This window comes from Diabrotica virgifera, chromosome 2 (assembly GCF_917563875.1).
Source record: "Diabrotica virgifera virgifera chromosome 2, PGI_DIABVI_V3a".
Taxonomy (NCBI): Eukaryota; Metazoa; Arthropoda; class Insecta; order Coleoptera; family Chrysomelidae; genus Diabrotica; species Diabrotica virgifera.
In genome coordinates, this window is record NC_065444.1 from 78,859,467 (window position 1) to 78,883,118 (window position 23,652).

Consider the following 23,652-nt stretch of genomic DNA (forward strand, 5'->3'; position numbering starts at 1 on the left):
ACATGGTCTTATCAAAGCAGTCCAAAGTCTGTATAATGCAAAAATTAAAACTGGATCAAGGATGTCTGATGAATTTAAGGTCACGAAAGGACTGAAGCAGAGTTGCTGTATTTCGCTTACCCGTTACTGTTGGAAATTTATCTGGAACAACATAAGCTGTGGAAAAAAATGTAATGGCATGGGAATCCTTCTCAAGGACGAGACAACACTATACACTTTATGTTTCGCTGATGAGCAAATTCAGGATCATGACGACTTGAGTTACATGACGCGGAAGCTAATAGAAGAACATAACAAATGGGGTCTCGAAGTCAATATTAAGAAAACTGAACCCATGTGTATTGGAGTGACAAAGCAGTGCATTACATTAGACGATGGGGTAAAAATTAAACATTGTGATAAATACAAGTGCCTGAGCATGAAGACAACTCAAGATGGAACACTCGATGCTGCTATAAAAGACAGAAACATATAGGGTAGAAAAGCCATATCCATGATGAACGGCATTCTGAGGGATCAAACCTAAATATCTAAAGCAAACAAACTGCTCATATACAATACCATACTTAAAAGTGTAATCACATATGGCAGTGAAGTTTGGCCAATGAAACAAAAAAACAGAGAAAATGTTGCAGCAGGCAAATCAAGAAGAGATCGGATAGCAAATGAAAGAATACGAGAAATGATGAAAGTCACGCATGTAATAATTAATGACGTAAAAACAAAACAACTAATATGGTACGGCCATTACAGAGAATGCCACATGGCAGGATCCTCAAAAACAGATATTGACGTGGACACCACAAGAGAGAAGGGAAAGAGGAAGCCTGAGAAGAAGCCGGAGGGAGGGAATTGAAAAAGAACTAGAGGAAAGAGAAATCCCTCCAGGTCTATGGTTAAACAGAGAGAATGAAGGTTAGAAGTCGGAAGGCGTCGGAGAACGCTGTAAACCGATAGTAGTAGTAGTAGTAGTAAAAGAAACAATAAAAATATATAATTTCAACTCACTTTCCGCAGCTCTCTCCTCTGCCCGGGCTTTCATCCTCGTGATAAAGGCGGCCCCCTTGTTCTTCCTAAAGTTCTCGTAGGGATCGTTCAAGTTACACCCCACCCCCTTAAACTGATCTTGTCTATCGCGAACGTCACCGCCCGAAATCGGAGTGTCAATACCTTGTTCATTAGCACCTAAACCACTACCGCCCCACCCCATCTTCTTCAGCATCTGGTGGCCCTTGTTGGATGGGTCCAGTTCTTGTACGGGATTATGCATTAAATTAAGGTTACTAGAACGTAAAAATGCTGATGAAAATTGAGAAAATCATTGGAATAAAATGGTTTTTGGATCTTAGTATCCACGGCGGCCGTACACGGACTGCTGGGGCAGTGTACCATTGAGCGATATAGACAATGACAGCTCGAGCAATCGTCGTCGACATCTAGAGTAGTCGATTGTTGACTACCTGAGTTGTCCCTTGTCGCCTTGCAACCGCTCTCGAGCTGTCGACGGCACGATAGAATTTCATCGAGCTGTTGACAGTTTGAAGCGGTCGCGACTACCCGAGCTGTCATGTGTATGGCAGCGAATATAAGATTATAGTTCACCGCGCGGTCGTTACTTCAAGCAGTCAATCTCAACTGCTTGAAGCTGTCCGTGTACGGCCGACCCAAGAGTTATTTTCTTAAGTTTCTGTGACGTTGTTTTGAAACGTTTAATTGTTTTTTGGCAGGTGAACTAAACATTTGTGTATAAAACTGTGTGCTTTCATATATTCCGGGTGTCCATCCGTTCACAATTGTTTTTTTAGTCGCAAAAGTCTCTACCGATACAAAAATAAACATTTCTACAAATATCATTCGTTATTTTTTACACGTTGTGTTTGAACTTTGCATAAATCCTCAGTTATTTTGTCAAGGTACCTTCATTATATGATAGTATCTTCTCCCGAGCGGATGATGTTGGATTTAGTGTTTGGTACGTCCTCTCTATTGTTGAGGTTTCCATTTACGTATATGTTTTTTTATTATTCTCCTTTTATAGTACGAGATATTGCGATTTGTTTGCAAGAGCTACTGTCTATTTTGTTTCCTGCTATTTTCATGTGTGATGAGACTTGGTAGTTCTTTAAATTTAGTCTGTGTTCGTGTAGTCTGAAAAATTCATCGATTAGTTTGTACCATATATTCTTGGTTAATATATACGGTAACATTCTGGATTTTCCTTTAGGATCTTTTTGTTATCATTCTGATTTCTGTATAGTGTTGTTCTTGTTGCCATTATATCAGATGGTCTGCTCTACTTCTGCTAGTTCTTTTAATATGGGCACTTTAACGTAACAACTTAGTTGGAAGGAAAAATCAAATAAAATGAATAGTGAATAGGTAAGGACGTCTAATATTTTGTCACAACATCTACGAACCGTTCCTACTAAAAGAAAAACCGCTGCTGCATAGATAAAGACCCGGAAATATAAGAAAACAATAATATATTTAATACTCTAATACTAAATATACTTATATAAAACTCCTATATAAAATATTTTAATACTAAAAAATATATAAAATATCCAATATCATATGCATATGCATCCTTCAACAAAAGTCAATACCAGGCCGCATCTGTAAAAATATTAGTACATTTGGACGTTGAGAGGTGACTCAAATTGTTTTGCAGAAATTGCTTGAAAATAGGTCAAATAATAATATTTGAGTTATCCTCCCTCTCGAAAAGGTCCGGAACATTGTTTAAATAATCAAAATGTCAAAAAATGAAGGAAAAATTCGATATTTTTCTTCGTTTTTTGATTATAACTTTAAAAGTACATATACATTTCCGAGAAAAGTTATAACATGACATAAAAGTTGCGTAATTAAATATCCTACAATATAGAATTGGTTAAAAATTTAAAAAATAGTCACCCTTCTTGCAAAATAGCAATAATGGCGAAAAAACCATACAAAAACAAGTATTCGCATTTTACGTTTTTCAACCATTTATCCTAAACTTAGGACCTTCATATTTCACCCAGACAAACTTTTTTAAAACAGTGAAACAATACTGTAAATTTCATTAAGATCGGTTTAATAGATTTTGCAAAATAAATTTTGCAATCCAGCTTTCGCAAAAAAAATCATCTTTTCAAAATGTTACAGGACTGAAAATAAAGCAGATAGCAAGTTGAAATTTTTTTTGCTTTTAGAAGTGTACTGTACCTTTCATTTGCAATTTGCAAAACTAAAATCGATTAACTACCACGGCGTCAGAAATTTTTTTAAATAAACATTAATTATTGGTGCTACGCGCAGGACAGCGGATAGTTTGCTCTGATTGGGCATTCCAATGACCTTTGATAATGATTGATACATTTTAATTTTTATTACATTTCGATCTAAATAAATAAATAAATTTGTTTATTACAAAATAAAAACACATACATTTGTTCATATATTTTAACTTAGAGAATAAAAGTTTATTATTTTTAAACATATGCAATCGTTTAAACAATATTTCACAAACAATAATAAAATTATTTTGATTTTTGTGGAATTAAAATATTAAAATACAACAAAATATAGAGTAAGAAAATAATATATTAGATAAAGATTGGAAGAAATTTTGGTGGAAATCAACTTGTGTGAATCGAACACCGCTGTCCTGCGCGTAGCACCAAAAATTAATGTTTATTTAAAAAATTTCCTGACGCCGTGGTAACTAATCGATTTTAATTTTGCAAATTGCAAATGAAAGGTACAGTACACTTCTATAAGCAAAAAAAAAATTCAACTTGCTATCTGCTTTATTTTCAGTCCTGCAACATTTTAAAAAAATAATTTTTTTGCGAAAGCTGGATTACAAAATCTATTAAACCGATCTTAATGAAATTTACCGTGCTGTTTTACTATATCATAAAGTTTTTCTGGGTAAAATATGAAGGTCCTAAGTGTAGCATGTATGGTTGAAAAACGTAAAATGCGAATACTTGTTTTTGTATGGTTTTTTTCTCAATTATTGCTGTTTTGCAACAAGGGTGACTATTTTTTAAATTTTTAACCAATTCTATATTGTAGAAAATTTAATTACGCAACTTTTATGTCAGTACATTTTCTCAGAAATGAATAGTTTTAAAGTTATAATCAAAAAACCAATAAAAAAATCGAATTTTTCCTTCATATTTTGATATTTTGGTTATTTAAACAATGTTCCGGACCATTTTGAGTGGGAGGATAACTCAAATATTATTTTGAGTTATTTTCAAGCAACTTCTGCAAAAAAAATTGAGTCACCTCTCAACGTCCATCTCAAAACAGATGCGCCCTGGACTAATATATGATCGACATCTCCTATATCGATGGCTAAGAGGACAAAATAAATATTGTATGTCCAAAATTGATGTTTTCGGTATAATCACTTTAAATGTTTGCGTTATCCGTGACAAACCATTCATACTTTAAAACTAACTAAATTACAGTTAAGTTCGTGTTACACCTTTCTTTTATGTCTTACTCAGTTCTATTTCTGTAGGGTTAAATATATGGACAAATATTGTATCTTTGGACATGCAATAAAAGAGTCGTTTGGTTTGAATTTTGTGAACTGCACAAGTATTGTACTATTGGACATTCAACATTTGTGCTCTAAGTTTATGATGACGCTAATGGACATGTCTTTAATGCTACTTTAGTAACTAGCAAACCGTTCTAAGAGAACATACAATATTTGAGCACCATAAAGATTTCATCTCGACTTACGTAGACCACGGACTATCTCATTTTAAACAAAAATGGACATACAATATTATTTGTCCTCTTAGCCATCGATATATTGTATTGTAAAATCTGTAAATCTCTAAAAATCATCAAGCAAACCATCAAGCTGTCAGGATCGAGCTCTGCAAATACGTACAAGTAGTTACATTCTTCTTCCTCTTTATAAGCAATTCTGCTTGTTCATTGGTGGATTGATACCTCTTTTGCGCGGTCAGCCGATACTTCTACCGATTGGTGATTTATCTCTTGCTATTTTGACCACACGGGTTCCCCATTCTGCTGAAGTGGTTATTCCATATGTCCGAGATATTCCAAACATATTACACATGAAGAGAGATATAACTCGCTCCAATTGATTATGCAGGGAAATATTCATGGAAAAAGAAGCTTAGGGAGATGTAGAATATGTTGGCTGCGCAACCTGAGAGAATCTTTAAAATCCGAATAACTAACTAAATTGATTGCCGACCTCTGTCGCAGAGATTTTTCGCGGAGCACTTTGAAGAAGAAGGTTATATAAGCTTTTGATAAATTCATCCATGATTAAATTGAAGAGTATAAGGCTCATTGAGTTCCTCTGTCTTATTCCGCTGCATATGTCTATACAGGGTGTTAGTAACTAAGTATGAAAAAAGGTAAAAAACTTTACCTTTCAATTGCCAGATGACACTAGTCACCTAATCCATACACGTCAGTTGCAATGTGGGGATAAGCTTTCATGGTTGGTCACTTCGAGTATGGAGCAGCAGGCCTACGCCTCTCCGAAGATGACTCCAATAAGAGTCGAAAATCGTCGGTTCAGAGTGCTGGACTGCGCTCCGTATTCTAAGTGAAAAATAAAATTGTTTTGCGCATTGCAACTGAATAAAAATGGTATACATTTTTATAAGTATGAAAAACTTTAAGGGGTAATTCTACATGAAAAAATAATGACAGTTTGCTCTATAAACGTATGTCCGCAAATGCTTCGTTTCCAAGATACGGGGTGTTGAAATTTTTTTTCAAACTGCGAATTTTTTTATTGCTCAAGACCTTTTAAGTTATGAAAATTAGATTTGGTGGGTTTCAAGAGGTAGTTATTGCGCATTTTTTGGCAAACAAATAACAATTTTATATTCATCATTGGCGCGCCTACGGGTAATTGTCTGAAATTTTTTAAAGAAAAAAATAGTACACCACTGAGATATTTCAAATTAAAAATTATTTTTGTATTCCACGTTTAATTTATGATAAAGAACCTTTCTTGTCTTGTTTTCATATGGTGCACCGTTTTTATGCAGAAAAATAAAACATCGCGCATATTTTTCATTTCGTAATACATTATCAAGAACTCTCAAATATAATAATGCCAAACTAGAACAATAACAGAAAATATTTCTAAAAAGATTTTAACTATGTGCAAGGCTACAACAAATGTTCAAAATTACCTCCTTTAAAGGTGACAGAGTAGGTAATTTTATATTCACCATTGGCGCCCGTACGGGTAATGGCCCGAATTTTTTAAAGAAAAAAATAGTACGCCACTGAGATATGTCAAATTAAAAATCATTTTTGAATTCCTCGTTCAATTTACGACAAAAAATCGTTTTTGTCTTTTTTTCATATGAGGCGCCGTTTTTATGCAAAAAAATAAAATATCTTAACGTTTACAAAGTATTTGAAATAAGTTTCTATGCATTTTGAATCTACCTCAAATAACACAGGTTTACAAAAAAAAAAAAAATTGTGGACTATTTGACGAAACCATATGACTAGGGTGGTTTTGGGGTCGCTGATCACGAATCCGGGGTCCGCTGATCTCTATCACATCAGGTAAAGGTCATTTCAAGGTCAAATCAAGATAAATAGACAATCGCTCTGAAAAAGTATATTAGGGGGTTTTTGGGGTCGCTGATCACGAATCCGGGGCCCGCTGACGTCTCTCACGTCTAGCTCAAGGTCATTTCAAGGCCAAATCAAGATAAGTCGACACAATCGCTCTGAAAAAGTAAATTATTAGGTTTTTGGGGTCGCTGATCACAAAACTGGGGTCCGTTGAGCTATAACACGTCAGATAAAGGTCATTTAAAGGTCAAATCAGTTTTGTGATCAGCGACCCCAGAAAACCTCTAATATACATTTTCAGAGCAATTGTGTCCATTTATCTTGATTTGACCTTTAAGTGACCTTGAGCTGGACGTGAGAGAGGTCAGCGGACCGCGGATTCGTGATCAGCGACCCCAAAAAACCCCTAATATACTTTTTCAGAGCAATTGTCGATTTATCTTGATTTGACCTTGAAATGACCTTTACCTGACGTGATAGAGATCAGCGGACCCCGGATTCATGATCAGCGACCCCAAAAACCGCCTAATGTACTTTTTCCAAGCGATTGTGTCGATTTATCTTGATTTGGCCTTGTAATGACCTTGAGCTAGACGTGAGAGAGGTCAGCGGACCCCGGATTCGTGATCAGCGACTCCAAAAACCCCCTAATATACTTTTTCAGAGCGATTGTCTATTTATCTTGATTTGACCTTGAAATGACCTTAACCTGATGTGATAGAGATCAGCGGACACCGGATTCGTGATCAGCGACCCCAAAAACCCCCTAGTCATATGGTTTCGTCAAATAGTCCACAATTTATTTTTTTTTGTAAACCTGTGTAATTTGTAAGCGTTAAGATGTTTTATTTTTTTTTGTATAAAAACGGCGTCGCATATGAAAAAAGACAAGAATGATTTTTTGTCGTAAATTTAACGAGGAATTCAAAAATAATTTTTAATTTGACGTTTCTTGGTGGCGTACTATTTTTTTTCTTTAAAAAATTCAGACCATTACCTGTACGGGCGCCAATGGTGAATATAAAATTATTCTGTCACCTTTAAAGAAGGTAATTTTGAACATTTGTTGTAAGCTTTGCACGTAGTTAAAATCTTTTTAGTAATATTTTCTGTTATTGTTCTACTTTGGTATTATTATATTGGAGAGATCTTGATAATGTATTAAGAAATGAAGAATACGCTCGAAGATGTTTTATTTTTTCGCATAAAAACGATGCACCATAGGAAAAAAATTCAAGAAAGGTTCTTTTTCATAAATTAAACGCGGAATACAAAAATAATTTTTAATTTGAAATATCTCAGTGGCGTACCATTTTTTCTTTAAAAAAATTCAGACCATTACCCGTAGGCGCGCCAATTATGAATATAAAATTGTTATTTGTTTGGCAAAAAATGCGCAATAACTACCTCTTGAAACCCACCAATTGTAATTTTCATATCTCAACAGGTCTTAGAGAATAAAAAAATTGACAGTTTGAAATAAAAATTTCAACACCCTGTATCTCGGAAACAAAGCATTTGCGGACTTACGTTTATAGAGCAAACTGCCATTATTTTTTCATGTAGAATTACGTCTTAAAGTTTTTCATACTTATTTACTAACACCCTGTATATTGCATCTGTACACGATCTTCCAGTACGAAAACCCTGTTGTTCATCTGCTAAACTATCATCTGATTCATTAGTTCTTGTAAAACTTTAGTTGTAAGTTTTAGGGTAATATTTAACAAGTTGATACCTCTCTAATTTTCTGGCTGTTTTTATCTCCTTTTTTTGAATAGTACAATTAGTGCGCTCACTCTATATTCTTCCGGTATTTTATTGTTTTTTAATTTTGTTAATTGTTGTGTCATTGCTGCTCTACAATATTTCAGTAATTCGCATTTTTTTCTTGTTTATAATAAATAAAAAAGTAATGAAAATTGCGGTATTCTGAATTTTTACACAAAATTTTTAAATGGAAAATACTCGAAAACGTGAGCTAACTTTCAAAAACGATGGTTTCAGAGTCCTTGAATTGGGTTTACCCATCAGATACGCAGCTTGGTGTATTTTGCGACTGGCACAGTATTGTTACTACTAAAAATGAGGAAGTATTTACCAAATAGTCGTATCTAAGCTAGAAATCCTAATCTTAATTTGGAGAAAAATCAAAAATGACTTATAGGATCCTCAATCATCTAAACCCATATCTTAATAATATTAAGAGGACTTTTACTTTCTAAATAAAAAAAATCGATTTTTATTTTTTTTTGCGTAAAACATACCTTGGTATCACAGAAATATGTCCAAAAATTTTATTAAGAAATTCGAAACAGAAACTAAATTATAGCCGTATTTATAACGACACCTACCTGAGCTAAATTTCGTTTGTATACAACACTGCGCTCGACGCCTCGCTAGTGTACGTGCAACTCGACAGTTGCTTTCTAAAACTTATAAAGTGACCTCGTGTTTCATATTATTGAAATTTATCAGAAAATAATTGAGAATTATCCAGTTAAGCCGGATTTATGTTAGGACGGGCCGTGGATGACACGCCTGCCTTACGGGACACGTTGAAGGTCGTCTCATGTGAAAAGCATTAGCTAGTTAAGGCTACGACGGGACGGAGCGACAACGGAGCTGGGAGGTGCGCTTTCTATTGTTCTACGGCACGTATCGTGCACGTCCCGTTCTAACATAAATCGGCTTTTAGTCGACAATAAAATTAAAATCTAGTTTATATGGGAATAAAAATTTGAGAAATAGCAACGAGTTGGTCGGAAAATATCGACGAAGCTTGTATTGCTCAAGCCAATAGAAGGAGCAGCGAGACATCAAGAGAGGGCAGAATTATAAAAAAAAGCTTTGACCGACCATTTACAGCTTTTACTGAAAGTGAGAGCACCCAATATGCAGCAGGAATCGCTGATTAGGGAAAATTTTTGACCACTTCATTCGATAAAGTTACGGTAAAAATACTTTAAACGCGTTTTCAAACGCGAAATCACATTTTTCAAAACGTGGAAGATATACAGGTACTAAATAAACAAAAAAATTATTAGAATATTTAATAAAAGGAATATATTTATTAAAATCCCTTTAAACGGTTACATCAAAATCACAGAACGTCTAAAAAGGTCATCATCAGTGCTATTAACAGGTCTATAATCTGGTGAGTCACCAAAATATGTGGGTAAAAATAAGTGATGTTTGTTTGAAATTGTCTTAAGGCGGAAATACATATCCGCGCCGCGAACTTCGCGCCGTGCGTTCGTGGCGCGGTTAATGTTCGTTAAAATTTTTCATTTTGACGAACCTTCCGCGATCCAGATGAAACTTACGAACATTTAGTAATTGTAGATAATTAGTATTAAATGTGGGTGCCTACATTGGATCCGTTTTTCTCCGATCACATCAGATCCGATATCGGCCGACGTCGGGAGTAGCTTCTCCTATTCTCATCGAGAAGTGTTTGGTTTCATTCCGATTGGTTGCAAGTTGAGTTGCAAGTTGGTTGCAAATTGGTTGCAAGTTGGTTGCAAATTGGTTGCAAACTGGTTGCAAGTTGGTTGCAAATGGGTTGCAAGATGGTTGCAAGTTGGTTACAAGTTGGGGGTTGCAAGCTAACATGTTTAAATATATTCAATGTCATCATCTCATTTTCACTTTCCACGGTAAACATCAATAAGTTTGATATTTCCTTCCTAACACTCCATTACTAACAAATATTCAACTCAGTCGCCCCAAAACCAACAAACCACTCGCAAACCCGTCCAAATACGTATTGCGAACCATCAAAGCATTTGTTGTAAAGCCGACAGAAGTTATATCGTGGTGCGCCGTGTGCGAGCCGTTTGTGTGCCACTTGAAAACACGTACTAATCTAACAAATATGTTGCGCGCGAGCGGCTCGCACACCGAGCAGAGCGCATATGTATACCCGCCTTTAGATAGTGCACCGAGCATCACAGGACTCCCCACGCAACACGTGGGGTGCTCAAGTCCAGAGGATATATCCTCACATTACGGACGATAATTAGCAACTGTTGCCTGTGATGCTTTTTTGCCATTTAAAAATCATTTAAATGAAAATCATTTCATTTAAACGAATACCAAGGCAATATCAATAAAATCCTACAACAAAATGAATGCATGAATAATGTAAATGCCCTAAACGAAAATATCGTAGAAGCTATTTGAAAGGCTCAAGTAAAATGCTGCCCTAAAATACGCCAAGACGAAAAATAACCATTGAAACAAAGCAACTAATGGAAACTAGAAGAAAAATCAAAGGAAACGAAAGCATTGGCGAAGAAGAACTGCGAAAAATAAACAAAGAAGTACCAAAAGCTATAAGGAAAGATTTAAGGAAATTTAAGAATGAAAAAGTCCAGCGAACTATAGAAGAGAATAAAAGTCTGAAAGTCCTGAGAAGACGGCTAAACAATGGAAAATGCGAAATACATAAACTAAAGAACAAAGAAGTAGTCCCCACATCAAATAGAGAAGAACTGCTACACATAGTTGAAGGCTTCTATCAAGAACTATACACAAGCCAAAGAGAAGACCAAAAGAATTTGGAAGCCGCTGCATCACGTAAAATTATCAACCAGGGTTCAGAGCTCATGCCAGAGATCACACTAAGTGAAATCCAGGACGCAATGAAAAAGATGAAAAACAACAAAACGCCAGGAGAAGATTGAGTCGTAATAGAAGCTATAAATATGGGTGGACGTGCCCTTCTCAACCAAATAAAAATTTTGTTTAACCTTTGTCTAACAGATTGTTGCATACCGGAAACATGGAACAATGCAGTAACAATTTTACTACACAAGAAAGGAGACAAGGCGCACCTAGAAAACTATAGACCAATCAGCTTATTGAACCACATCTATAAAATGTTTACCCGAATAATTACGACCAGACTGGAAAAAAAGTTAGATTTCTACCAACCCCGAGAACAAGCTGGATTCCGCTCAAAATTCGGAACAAACGATCACCTACAAACAGTAAAAACCTTAATAGAAAAGTCGATAGAATATAACAGACCACTGGTACTTATCTCCGTAGACTTTCACAAAGCCTTCGACACTGTGGAATTAGACAGCATTATAACTGCTCTGAACAATAGTAGAATAGATTACCGGTTTACAAAGTTAGTGCAAACATTATACCAAAACGCCACAATGCGTGTAAAACTACATGATACTACCAGAGAAATTCATATCAAGCGAGGTGTGAGACAGGGCGACACTCTCTCACCTAAATTATTTATAGCGGTCCTCGAATACGCCTTTAAAATGCTAAAGTGGGAAAATAGAGGAATAAAAATAGATGGAGAAATGCTCAATCATCTGCGTTTTGCCGACGATATAGTACTTATTACCGAAGATCTGCGTGAAGCACAACAAATGCTACTAGAATAAGAAAACGTATTTTCAACAATAGGTCTAAAAATGAACATCAGTAAGACCAAAATTAATAACAAATTTAGTTCCCAGCGAACACCTAACCATCCAAAATCAAGTGGTAGAATTGACAGAAAAGTACATATATCTCGGTCATGAAATCAGAATAATCAAGGACAATCAGACTTGCGAATTTCAACGACGAATAACACTTGCTTGGGTGGCGTATGGTTCACTAAGAGACATATTTAAGAGCAACATCCCGACAGCTATGAAACGGAAGACATTTGACCAATGCGTTTTTCCTATTATGACACACGGAGCACAAACTCTCACGCTCATAAAAATAACAGCACTAAAAATGCGAGTCACACAAAGGCGCATGGAAAGATCGATTCTCGGCGTGACAAAAAAGACAAAATAAGGAACCAAGCCTTAAGGAAAAGAAAAGGTATCACTGATGTCGTTGAACGTATAGCCAAGCTGAAATGGAATTAGGCAGGTCACATAGCGCGACTGAAAGGTTCAAGATGGACCAGAAAACTAATTGACTGGCGCCCAAGAGAATACAAACGCAGCAGAGGACGACCACCAACACGCTGGATGGACGACATTAACCGAATATCCAAGAAATGGCAACAAAAAGCACAGAACCGTGAAGAGTGGCGAAGAATGGGAGAGACCTATGTCCAGCAGTGGACAGAAGAGGTTCCATGATGATGATGATGCCTGTGATGCTTGGTGCCATAACTAGGACAATTTCAACCATCAGTTTAAATTAAACATAATAATGTATATATATCATAATTTTAAACCATTTAAAGGGATTTTGTTTTTAACCACATATTTTGGTGGCTCAGCTTGTTATAAACCTGTTAACAGCACTGATGATGATCTTTTTAGATCGAAAACGTTCTGTGATTTTGATGTAGCCCTTTAAGGGATTTAAATAAATATATACCTTTTATAGAGGATCTTAATCATTTTTTGTGATTAATGGCATAGAGCCAGCTACAGGAAATTTTTGTCCTTGTGTATTTTTTACTAAATAAACCTATAAAAATGTTAAAAAGAACCTCACCTTTTTAGTACAAAGGTAAATTCACTCCCAAAACAGACGTTTTTTCGAACCCTTTATAAAATCACGTATAAAGGCCATAAAAATATAAAAAATATAACTTTTTAAAGGTTTATTTATTAGTTTTAAGTCTCACGAATTGAATCCTCTTGGCATTAAAAAAAAATTGTTACAGGAAGACAGAAAAGTGTCTCCCAATTTAAAATACATTTATAAAGTGTCTTTTTTCCAATTTATAAAGTACAAGTCCTCTAAAAATTTTTCTAGCAATGCTTTCATAAATTACACTGCAAACAAAAACCAGGAAAACACGCGTAATGTACGATATTTTATCTAAAAAAATTGGTACTCACACAAAACTGTTAGCCGGAGGCGATATGGATCTTCGGTTCAGCGGCGACCTAGATCTGGACCTGGATCTACTTCTCCGTCTTCGATCTCTCCTAGCATCTCTATCTCGGTCCCTCTCTCTATCCCTATCTCCTCGGGATTCCCTATCGTTTCTGGAATCTCTATCATTCCTGGAATCATTTCTATCGTTTCTAGAGTCTCTATCCCCTCTCGAATCTCTATCTCTGTACCTCCTCCTCGGACTTCTCGATCGACTTCTCGATCTAGACCTAGACTTACTTCTGGATTTCTTGACGGAGCGGACTGGCGTGGGCGGCGGGGTTCGGGATTTGCTGCGATACTTTCGTTTCGGAGGAGGAGGTTCTTTCTCGTCAGGCAGTACCACCGGACTAGGAGTTCTCGATTTTTGTCTAAGCCCCGCGGCTATAAGATCGTCTTTGTCTTTTTTGGCAATGTTTTTTGCCTTGTAGAACTCATACAAACCTAGTTTTTCCCAACCTTCGCTGTTTACACATACGATACAAGTTCATAAGATACAAAATGTCAAACAACAAAAATATACATGATCTAAAAAGACAGAGCTCTCATTGCGCGAAGATTTCTAAATATCTAATAATGGAAAAATTTGCAGTATGGAATAAGCAATTGGTTTATTAAATATTGTGAGTTTTACTGTTTTACTACAACTATAACACTGATATTTTGTGATACAATAGAATAAAAAGATGACTGACAATGTTTTCTTAATATATTTTTTTCAAAAAATATTTTGTGAATACGGTAATAAGATTGTGGTATATTTAAAGATCCGCGATCCACCTTGTAATAAGAAATTTTTTGTTATCCGCTGGGAGCGTTAACTATGATTATTGGTCACGTGGTATACTCTGACGTCGCGGGGGACGATCTTATGTGTGTGATTTGTGTGTGATTTACAAAACAAGATATTATTTAAAATTTTACTATAAATTTTGTGCTAATGTACCAATACATTAATCGAAATTTGCTATAAATACTCTATATCGACCCAAGCAACGAAGACTATTGTAACTCAATTTTGGTTGAACTGAGATAATCGCGTTTGAAATTTTTTCGCAAAGATTTCGCTGTAAGAAATGACGAAATCTTTGGAACAAATACTCCTTACACACTGAAATTTCTGATATATATTTAAAGGGTTTTAAGGGATTTCACAAATCAAATATAACAAAAAACACATTTTTTTTGCTAAATCTTGTAGACTTACGTTTGCTTCGTATTGCTTCGTCGAAGTAATTAAGAAAAAAACAATACTTACTCTAGACTTAGTAACAGTAAATGAATATCTTTGGAAGAAATACGTCTTACAAATTTAAATTTCTGTTATACTATGTATAAAAGGTTTTAAGGTATTTCACAGATCAAACATAACAAAAAACAGATTTTTTGCTAAATTTTGTAGACTTACTATAGTTTTCGTCGAAACAGTTACCGAAAAATACTTATTCTAGACTAAGACTTACTAGTAACAGATTTATTGAAGCAAAACAGTACTATTTAAAAAATTGTAATAAAAAACATTTCTATAGTTAATCGGAATAACTAAAATTAGAGTCTAACTAGAGAAAACTATAGTAAGTCAAACAGTTTAACTCAAACTTGGAATACCTTCTGCTGTTTCTTGCAACGAAGACTACAGTAACTCAACTTACTATAGTTTTCGCTTGCAGGAGTGTGGGTCAGTAAACATACTATACACATGCAAATGTTTTACTGGTTGCCTTAAAATTCATACCTTATTTACCATACTTTTCCACCAAATAAAGCTTAAAAAGAATAATAATACCATTATAGTAAGTCAAATGTAACGTTTTTTGAGTTACGATAGTCTACGTTGCATGGGTCGATATGGTAGAAAATTTCTGATATAATACATATACATGGAACCCCGATAAGTCGGCCTCCGATAACTCGGAAGTCCGTCTAACCCGGACCGATTTTTATCAGACAAAACAACATTTTTTCCCTTTGACTGAGTTTTTTACCAAGAAATAAACAATACAACTACGTAATTTAAATGTACTGTGCATATTATGTATTTTATGTTTTTGCAATTATAATGGAGTTTATCTGTAAGTAAGTATACCGTACTTTATTAATGTTTACCATATTCTCCGGCTAATCCGGATTTTCGATAAAGCGGATCGGCCGCGGTCCCGATTAATCCGACTTATCGAGGTCCCACTGTAGTTTAAATATAGGAAAATACGAAGGCTGACAGCCGAAGTGTGACGTCACGACTGTCATTGTTATTGTTATCGTAAACAAAGGTTGAAAAGCCAGGATTTGCCAGTCTCAAGCCTTTTTAATTCCTATATAGTTGAAATTTTGCTTCCTCTGCTGCTTTTTCTGCTTAAGTATAGTGTTTTTTAAGATAATACCACCATAATTCGGTCTTAAATTTCGATGAAATATAGTTTTTTAGTGATATTCACCAAGCAGAGATTAGGAACTTTTGTAAACCATTGTATTTTGTATAATAAAAATGGTAATGTGCTTTGCTGCGGATTGTAAACGCTATAATGAAATAGGAATATTTAGATTCTTTGCGTTTCCAAATGATTTGGTTGAAAAGAAGAGGTGGATTTCATTACTAAGGTAAGAAAATATAGTCAAGAAAAAGAACTAAATTTATCGCCCGTGGGGGACGGCTTACAAATTATGCCACCATGAGAAGCAGTGTCGACATGTCATATCCCCACCATGTCAACCCTCCCAGCGAATAGTAAACTTAAGGTTTTATGTAATAAAACATTGAATGTTTCGAAGAAAATATCTTTAATCGTGTTAAAAATAGCAATTTTATGTAATAAAACAATAGTATAGTGTGACGCAAATTTATGGAATAAATTGATTATTTCAGAAACGGACAACTTTTAAAAAATATCTTAAAACACGTCAATTTTAATATGTTAGGCACTATTTCATTAGTTTATAAACCGAGGTGACGGGATACCTCATGGGAAAGGCCTCCCAATCGGCTTTGCAACGATGTATCATTCGAATATTTGTACCCTGTTTTTAAACCAGGAGGAGTAAACTCAAAAGACAGATTCACACCCAATAATGTCACTAGAAAAATCACCAAATACATCTTCTTTTTTGGTTAATCATGTCGGCCTTCGACGGTAATCCATAAATATTATATTCTAAAGAGTTCTGAAAACAACGGTTTTTTATATAAAAGCAGACTAAAAAATCTAAAAAGTAAAGTAATAACACAAAAAATCGCGGGTATAATTTAATTAACCTATGAAATGGCAATAGTGTCAAAATTTCATAAATGTCAATAGTATCAAAATTTTATGTGGAAGTAGTAGTCAGAGAATAGTGTCAGTAGTATCAAAAACAGTGGAGTAAACTTTCCTTACGTTGGAATTACAAACAAGCATTACGGCGCGGTAAAGTACCCCGCACAAACCTTATGGAAATCAGGTCCCAGTGGATTTCGTTCATACTTTGGGAAAATACTCTCTCAGCATCCTGATAAAAAGTTCTCATGGGCACAACTCAATCGTATGAAGGATTTTCAAGATATAGAGGCACAGCCTCAGAAAATTATAAGTTTTACTGGGTATTCCAATTCCCTGAGTTACTGGTTATCTAGCAACATGTAGAAGTTTGGATCAAGGAAAAGTACTAGTAGTCTAGGATTTTTTGCTGGCTATCCAATGACGACCTTTACTTTGACCTTGACCTTCAACGGACGTCATCTTCTAGAGTTTCGAGGGGTTTCGGCATTAAATTGAAATAAACAGATTACTCATGGGTTTTTGGGATCGCTAAACACGAATATGCCATCAGAATTGACCTCCGGAGAACGTGGTGGCCAGGACCACTGCAAGGGACGTCATCTTCTAGAGGGTTTTTTGAGGTCGCTAAACACGAATATGCCACCAGAACCGACTCCCGCAGCACCTGGTTTCCAAGGTCAATGAAAGGCGCTCCTGGAGTTTCGAGGGTCTTTGGTACTACATTAATGCAAACGGATTAGTTATAGGTTTTTGGGGTTGCTGAACACGAATACGTGATCAGCACAGACACAGGAGCACCTGGTACCTAAGACAGGTTATCTTCTGCAGTTTCGGAGTAATCAAATGGATTACTCTTAGGTTTTTAACTCCAGAAGTTAACCTGTCTTAGGCACCAGGTGCTCCTGTATCTGTGCTGATCACGTATTCGTGTTCAGCAACTCCAAAAACCTATAACTAATCCGTTTGCATTAATGTAGTACCAAAGACCCTCGAAACTCCAGGAGCGCCTTTCATTGACCTTGGAAACCAGGTGCTCCGGGAGTCGGTTCTGGTGGCATATTCGTGTTTAGCGACCTCAAAAAACCCTCCAGTAATTCATTTGCATCAATTAAATGCCGAAAACCATCGAAACTCTAGAATAAGACGTCCCTTGCAGTGGCCCTGGCCACCACGTACTCCGTAGGTCAATTCTGATGGCATATTCGTGTTTAGCGATCCCAAAAACCCATGAGTAATCTGTTTATATCAATTTAATGCCAAAAACCCTCGAAACTGTAGAAGATGACGTCCGTTGAAGGTCAAGGTCAAAGTAAAGGTCGCCATTGGATAGCCAGGAAAAAATCCTAGATTACTAGTACTTTTCCTTGATCCAAACTTCTATATGTTGCCAGATAACCAGTAACTCAGGGAATTGGAATAACCAGTAAATCTTATAATTTTTCGAGTTTGTGCCTCTATATCTTGAAAATCCTTCATACGATTGAGTTGTGCACATGAGAACTTTTTATCAGGATGCTTCAAAAAGTATTTTCCCAAAGTATGAACGAAATCCACTGGGACCTAATTTCCATAAGGTTTGTGCGGGGTACTTTGAATTACTCTTACGGCCGGTTTCACAAAGTAAAGTTAACTTGTGGTTAAGAGATAACCAGAAGTTACGTCAAAATATGCGTTTTAGTTTCAGGTCAACGGCGAAGTATGGTTAACTCACAGAATTTTTAACCAGAGGTTGGAGTGGGTTACCCTTATGGGTATACCCAGAAGGGTAACAATTATGAAACTGAAACGCATATTTTGGGGTAATTTTGAGGTTATCTCTCAACCACAAGTTAACTTTACTTTGTGAAACCGGCCGTTACTGGTTTAAAAATAGGGTAATAGTTAAGTAAAATGGAATTACTGCGAATAAAATAAAGTTGTGTGTTTTGCTCTTTCCGAAAAGAAATATATTCTAATGCTACATTCTAATCTGAAATTAATTATTGCAGTATTGCAGTATATTCAAAGATATTTTTACAAAAATATTGTCAATGATCTATGAATCTGTCGACTAATAGACGTCAAATTTTTACTGTTTGAGTTTTTGCCGACATTAATAAAAGCATTAACAAAAATCAAACTTGCAGAAACAGAACTGTAATGTATTGACCATATTAACAAAAATCAAACCTGCAGAAACAGAACTGTAATGTATTGACCATGTAATTATAAACCCCACTCGCGACGCTCATGTGTTGCTCATTATCACATTATATTTTAGTTATTTTTACAGGTAAAATAAACAATTAGTTGTGTTTATGGTAGGGTAGGCCAAGCGACGATTTTGCGCGTTACTCGAGCGCATCAGAAAATCACATGGGGAGAAACCTGTTCCCTGTAAATGTATCCCTACCATATATGGACTCTTAATACAGGGGCGTGCGTTGGGGACAGTCCGTAAAATCAATTTATCCTTAGAAAAACTCGAAAACGTCAGATTAAGACAAGGTAAGTTAAGTACATGAAGGACAGTGCATATTTAAAAAATCTGACGATTTGAGCGGGGCGTAAGGAAATGGGCAAATCACAAAGTTTCACAAAAAAAGCGAATATTTCGTGAAATGAACATCAGATCGAGAAAATGAAAAATATGTGTTCAATATTTTTTTAAAATCTGCCGAATGATACCAAACACGACCTCCACGGAGGGAGGTTTGTTAACTTTAAAATTATAAATAGGAACTCCGCGATATTTCGCGAAATGAACATCAAATCGAAAAACTGAAAAACATGCATTAAATATTTCAAAAATCCATCGAGCGACACCAAACACTACCCCCCACCGAGGTGAGGTGGGGGGTTACTTTAAAATCTTAAATAGAAACCCCCATTTTTTTATTGTAGATTTGGATTCCTTACTTAAACATAATAACTTATTCAAGACATTTTTTTGAATTGTGGATAGGTGGCGCAATAATAAAAAAACAATTTTTGGAGATGGAAAATTAAATTAAAAAATGGAAAATCTCCGCTAAAATGGAAAACTTAACTTTTTTGGTATTAGGACCTAATCTTCACAACCCAATAGGTGCCCATGACGCTTTAGAAATTGCAAATTTAGCATCCAAGCCTCCCCTACTATTAGTATGTAGACAAATAAAGGTTAATTTTGGGCTTACAAATGTTTTTGTACCAAACATCACAAGAACGAATCGAGATTTTAATCACGATTGGTTGTGGAGATAGAGTGAGGACTGAGGACTGAAGCAGAAGTTGGTAATTTATTTAATGCTAAATACCCCCATCGTGAACAGAGTTCTCAATGAACAATTAGAAAAATTAAAAAATTAAATCGAGAAACGGGCCAGTTGAAGATATCCCCAGAGGTGATACAAAATCAACACCCGAAGCCAAGAAACTGGACGTTGTATTGGCACTTCAAGAAAATTCCCATACCAGTTCGACGCAGGTAGCATTATGTCTGTCCTCTAATCAACTTGTTAGAATGCTAAAAAGTAGAATTGGCATCCGTACAAAGTATCGAATTATGCGAAACCCTTATGGAACGATTTAACAGAGATGAGAGTTTCATAGAAAAGGTCTTCTTCTTCTTTTAGTGCCTATTCGTTTCGAATATTGGCGATCATTCTGGCTATAATTATTTTATTAACTGATGCTTTAAATAGATTAGTTGTTGTTGTGGAGAACCATTTCCTCAGGTTCTTTAACCATGATATTCTTCTTCTCCCAATTCCTCGCTTTCCTAATACTTTACCTTGAAGGATTACCTTCAGTAATCTGTATTTAGTGCCGTTTCTCATTATGTGTCTGAGGTATTCTAACTTTCTCCTTTTAATGGTATACATCACCTCTCTTTCTTTGCCCACTCTTGGTAATACGGTCTCGTTGGTTATCTTGTCCGTCCATGATATTGTAACGTTCCACCCGTTATAATATCATTTTTAGCGCTTTAATTATTTTTATAATTATTTTCTTTGGTCGCGCAATTAAATTCTCTAATTTTGTCGTAATTAAATATTTACGTGACGTCACATTCTATACGGAACATATTCTACGCCTCTGTTGGTAAATTTAATTCGTGTTCCGTGGTAGTTGACGTTCTGATCGTTCTGAAAATTTGACAAAGCGATCGTCCGTTACTTGGTTGTGAAGTGTGCTGGAATTCGGTCGACGAACTTTTGGTTCCATAATGGCGGAAGGTTTCATTTCTTAGCCATTTTATTTGGAAAATACGTTCCACTAAAGTAAAAATGGTATCCCGTGGTTTTCCCAGAATCCATCCAGAGTTTCTAGAGGGACAGTAAATGAACAACTGACCTATCCGGTAAATAATTTTTTTTGACATATAAAGGTAGGGGATATTACAATCATTTTTCATTTAAAATATTCTTTCTTAATTTGGTTTCTCTTAATCACTCCACTGTGTGTAATATGTGTTCGGAGAAAATTCTCAGTCATAATTTTTTTGGGGTAGTAAAGTTTAAAGTTAGTCCACACCCAATATTTGATAAATTGTGAATAAAAAAATCTAATGCTATGCTCATATCACACTGGCAATATAATTATCCTATAATCTTTTGTTCTCCATATCATATTCTGTATTTAAAGACTACATCAAGGTCACACACAATATCTTCTTACATCTGATAAGCCTTGCTAATTGATGTTTTTTATTGCTGTTCATTCTAAAAACCTCTTCTTCATTACTTCTTCTGTTGTTTTTTTTTATTCACACATGTTCGAGTGTAAAATAAACTAAAACTGGGAATGTTTTTTAGCCATTTGGGAGAAATATTAAAACATACCATGTAAATCCTTCAACCACCTGGAAGGCGTCGATTCCAGCCACGACCACAGCCAAGTCACTATTGGGGTTTTGGGGAACAAGCTTTTTGGGGGCATTCCAGCTCGTTTTCGTCTTGCCACCTGGGCCTACGGAGGGCTTGGGGGCGCATCATCCTGATGCTCATTTCTGAGGATGCAGCAGCAACCTCTTTAGGAGTCGTTTGGGTTTGTTTGGGAACAATTAGTGTGCTTTAAGTAACTATTGGTTTTTACGTTTCAGACATTTGGTTTAATGCACTATTAATTTTTTTCCAGATTTAGCTTACCTCTGGTTTTTTTTATATGACATATTTGTATACTATTGTATTAGGTTCCCAAACTTATTTACGATCTATGGTAAGTTACTTGTGTACACAAGGTAATAAGCCTAGAAAATTAGGTTTTTATATTTTATTATTGGTTTGATATTTATTTTTGTAATATTACTTGCTTGTTTCCCAAATATTTTATTGTTATTCGCTTTATTTCATTTGTTCGGTTAATTCATCGTTACTTTATTTCATTGCATTTGCTCGGTTAATTTAGGTCATCGGTTCGGTATTTATCTTAACTTCATTACTATAATTTTTATTCATTTGTATATTTAACTTTGCTTATTCATTATTGTATTTTCTCTTAGTGAGGCTTGGGCCTATTTATCTGTATTACTTTCATCTTTGTCGGTTTTAATTTAGTTGTACGTAGTAAGCGTACTATAACCATTTGGTAGAAGACTCATGTGAGTTGTACCCTATATGTAAGTAAGAGGTACTTATGTAATTTTGTAACAGGTAACATTATTGTTGTTATCTTAGAGAGATATAACTTTTTGTATAACTTATGTCATTTTAGAGTCACATGATATGCACTGTGTAACTCCGAGATTGTCAAAAATCTAGTAGTTATTTTTAATAAATATTTACTTATTTTGTATATCATTTATTTTTATTATTCCTTTATGTTCATTATTACAGGTTTAATATATTTAATATTTGACAGCAGTGTAAGATACCTGGGAGAATGATCGAAGATCATTTTCATGGCGCCCATGATTAGTTAGTTTTATTTATTTTGTTCGTCTTTAGCAATTATTCATCTTCATTCATTTTCAGTACATTATTCTTATTTTATTATTTCACCTTTTAGTCATCATTACTATCTACTTAAAACTACTGTTCTTCGACAGGCATGCAAACGAGCCAATTCTATTCAGTTGCCTCTGTCTCTACATCCTTCCACTTTCCTCCACCAATACTACTGGAAAGTAGTATTTTCCTACTGCGGCTTCTCCACGTAGAAGCCACTTCACTCTCTTCTTTACATCCCATCTATTTTCATTTCTGTCCCACTAGTTACTCCCTTTTTCCTTACTTCTGTTGGAGTGTATCTTTCTTTTTACTTTCACTCCAACAGAAGTTTTCTTTTATTTGTTTCAATATCCTTAAGGCCTCAAGTTTTTTCTCCATTGCCTCAGTGAGTGTCCAGATAGAAAAGGTACTTTTTGCAAATGAAGCAGTGTTTATGCTCAACGTTCACATAAACAATCAGACATACCTATAAACACTAAAGAATCTTAGTAGATTTTTCACCTTGACCCTGGTTCTAATTGACATTTCGACTCAAAACACGTCGAAATTAATATGGCAACGTCGAAATGCGACTTTGCGAGCCTTGTGAATTTCAGTTGAACTAACTGCAGTTCAAATTCAATAGGATTGTCACTATTGTCAGGGCAGATATTTTGTAGTTCTTTAACACTTCATGGCAAGCGGCTATATATTTATTTGTTTATTAGCGCTTATTTTCGCCTATTTTAAAAATGTACACTTCACCATTGAACACACTCGTCTCTCATCTCGGGCCCCTCCAGAGCCTATCATTTTAAGCGATACCCTGACAGTCCTATTGAATTTCGACTTATAAAGGACGTCATTAATTTTCGATTTTTCGAAATTAATTTTGACTGCAAAAAAGTAGTTTAAATTTTGATTTCGAGCCGAAAGTAATGTGATATGGACATGACTAGCTGGATGGGGAGAAGCGAGGTTAGTTTAAGTTTAGGAGGTGTCGTGTTTTGTTTGCTTCTTGCAAGGACAACTGACGCAAAAATGAATAATATGGCTGC

The 23,652-nt window shown here is 35.4% G+C and overlaps 1 protein-coding gene across 1 annotated transcript in view; it reads right to left on the minus strand.

Annotated features, from left to right (window-relative positions):
- Nucleotides 1-23,652, minus strand: part of LOC114331062 (calcium homeostasis endoplasmic reticulum protein) — a 67,802-nt gene that overhangs the window by 3,951 nt on the left and 40,199 nt on the right. Inside the window, exons 8-9 of the mRNA XM_028280538.2 lie at nucleotides 13,413-13,913; nucleotides 1,009-1,283 (exon numbers count right to left, since the gene is read on the minus strand). Coding sequence (XP_028136339.2) covers nucleotides 1,009-1,283; nucleotides 13,413-13,913 — 776 coding nt within the window. The remainder of the gene's footprint in view (nucleotides 1-1,008; nucleotides 1,284-13,412; nucleotides 13,914-23,652) is intronic.